The sequence below is a fragment of the Centroberyx affinis genome, unplaced genomic scaffold, assembly GCF_046629955.1.
Source record: "Centroberyx affinis isolate AG114_WGS23_722 - 3 ecotype Tasmania unplaced genomic scaffold, CSIRO-AGI_Caff_v1 ptg006241l_1, whole genome shotgun sequence".
In the NCBI taxonomy this organism is placed as follows: Eukaryota; Metazoa; Chordata; class Actinopteri; order Beryciformes; family Berycidae; genus Centroberyx; species Centroberyx affinis.
The window spans coordinates 1-2,500 of NW_027283173.1; the positions used below are offsets into that span (position 1 = coordinate 1).

The 2,500-nt window shown below is 49.5% G+C and overlaps 1 protein-coding gene across 1 annotated transcript in view; it reads right to left on the bottom strand.

The window, feature by feature from the left end:
• Nucleotides 1–25: 25 nt before the first annotated feature.
• The window catches only part of LOC139638254 (cyclic AMP-responsive element-binding protein 3-like protein 2), a gene marked incomplete at its 3' end in the record, with an annotated part of 21,773 nt that continues 19,298 nt past the window's right edge, over nt 26–2,500 (bottom strand). The window contains exons 2-5 of the mRNA XM_071512324.1: nt 1,522–1,765; nt 1,159–1,364; nt 671–749; nt 26–228 (exon numbers count right to left, since the gene is read on the bottom strand). Coding sequence (XP_071368425.1) covers nt 26–228; nt 671–749; nt 1,159–1,364; nt 1,522–1,765 — 732 coding nt within the window. The remainder of the gene's footprint in view (nt 229–670; nt 750–1,158; nt 1,365–1,521; nt 1,766–2,500) is intronic.

The following is a 2,500-nucleotide window of genomic DNA, read 5'->3' on the forward strand; positions in this document are numbered from 1 at the left end:
GCACCATGGCTTGTGCTGTACTCACATGAGGAGCGGTGAGCAAGGGGGAGTTGGACAGGGAGGAGGGGGCGCGCGGAGCCACCTTCAGGCCGGCCTGCGAGGGCGGGGGGCTGGTGGGGGAGGCGGGGCAGGACAGGCCGGGGGGGGCGTGGACGGGGCTCTGGCTGCCCTCCGAGTCACTGCCGTGGGAACTGGGAGGAGTGGGAGGCATCTGCAGCGCCTCCAGACCTGAAACACAACCACAGGACCACTTACAGCGAGAGCAACAGTAGTGTGTAATGTAGGGTTCAATTGCCTGTGGGTTTTTGAAAGCCAATACCAATAGTGATATCTTGATAAATTGTGGTGAAATTCAATATCTTAAAATTTGACCATTTTCATGACAAATGTTCTATTACACTCAACCTACCAATCAACCTCTGATATGATGCAGTTTGATTGATTACATATGTATTGTATGATCAATACTACACTGGTTGTCTATATGATAACCATATAAAAACTGATTATATGTGATAAGTTGTCAACTTATCAATTGTTGCCATTTTGCAGCCAGCAGGGGTCATCAAAGCATCAGACAACTGCTGTAGACTACAGTAAGAGGGAGAGGGAGAGAGAGAGAGAGAGAGAGAGAGAGAGACAGAGATTGTAGTCATGTCTGAAATCTGACCTTTGGGTGAGAGATTGAGGAACTGGTCCACCTCATGAGGCTCCAGTTTAATCTGAGGGATAACACTCTCCTCCTTTACCTGGAGAGAGAGAGAGTTAGGGAGAGAGAGAGAAAGCGAGAGAGAGGAGAAATAAACACACAGACGGCAAGGTTACACACACTGAAATACACACTGAAATATGTACAAAAACGTGTATGATGTAACATTGCACCCTTTGACAGTGAGTGAATGTGTGTGTATTTGTGTGTGTGAAAGAGTGTGTGTCTACAGTATGTCTCTGTCAGTGTGTATGTACTGACTTTGCCTTAGGGGCTGAAGAAAGGTTGTGTGTATGCTCACACTATAGGTAATTATCCTGTCTGTAAACAGTATGTTCACAGTTCAGCGATGTGTGTTTCTGTGTGTAGAAGACTGGAATCATTCCCTGCAGGTGTGTGTATGTGTGTGTGTGTTCAGTGTATATTCTTCATCCTGGTGTCGCTCTCACCTTGACGCCCTTGCTCTGGTTCTGGCTGGTGACGGCGGTCTGTGCCGGAGCAGCGGCGGGGGCTGCGGCGGGGCCCTCGGGTGCCCGGGGCCCCTCGGCGGACGCCAGGGAGAGGGCAGGGAGGAGGGAGGGGGCCTCACACAGCAGGCCCTCCATAGCCTCCTCCTGCTCCATGGGCCAGTCCGCTGAGTCGCCCCCATCTGACTCTGGGGAACGGTCAACATGGGACTTCATTAGTGTTTTAATGACATTATATATACACTCATTTTATACTATCCATATATTCACATGGGTTTTCAATGCTGGGTCTCCATCCATCCATCCATCCATCCATCCATCCATCCATCCGTCTCTGCTTCTCACCTGCTTCGCTGCCTTGCTCTCCATTGAGGTGCGACAGGGGAGACTGGGGCCTGCTGTCGCCGCACAGCGAGTAGCTGTGCTCGGCCGTGATGTGGGGGGGCAGCGGGGAGGACGGGGACAGGTCGCTGCCGTCCTCCCCCTCCATGGCCTCCACTCCCCCCCTCACCCCGGACAGGAAGGGGTCACTGAGCAGCTGGCCCAGCAAGGCATCCTGGGATAGGTCGTCCAGGAGCTCGGAGAAGTGCTGCAGCAGAGGAGAAACACAGTTTATTACTCAAGTACAGGATAAAAATCATTTCTTTTATTAGAAATCAGATCTGGTTCATATGATGACAATTGATCAATACTACACTGGTTGTCTATGGGAAGACCTTCACCTGAATTGATTCTAATGTGACACGATCAGATTCCAGCTAAGTATGCATGAATATGTTGAATTATTAGTATACTGGATTTCAATGGAGAGTTTTAGTGTCCCATGGTGGTCTAAATGTTGTGTCAGAGGCTTTTCCACCCTGATTAGTGTCAACCTTGAAAAACAATTATTGGTGGAAGCATTGTAATTCCATCTTCCCAGCAGAGACGAGGCCAGATGCAGGAGGAGACAGACAGATAATTATAAAGCCACATAGTTAACAGCCCATGACATCTCATCTGTAATTAGCGTCTGTAAAAAAAGACTATTGGCACTTTTCCTTTAAGTTTTCCCTCAGCTCTCCCCCGGGGGAACAGCAAGCAGCCAATCCAGAACCAGTAAAACCATCATTCACAAGGGCTGACGATCTCACCCACCGATCAGTGTCCCCTTTCTGTGTGTGTGTGTGTGTGTGTGTGTGAGACTCTCAGTGTGGTGATACATTTAGAAAACACATGCAGGAGTTAACAGACAAGCCCTCCTCCTCCCTTCATCTCACCTTTCATGCCTACTTCTGCATTCCTTCCTTCCACCTTCCTTCTTTGTGTGTGTGTGTGTGTGTGC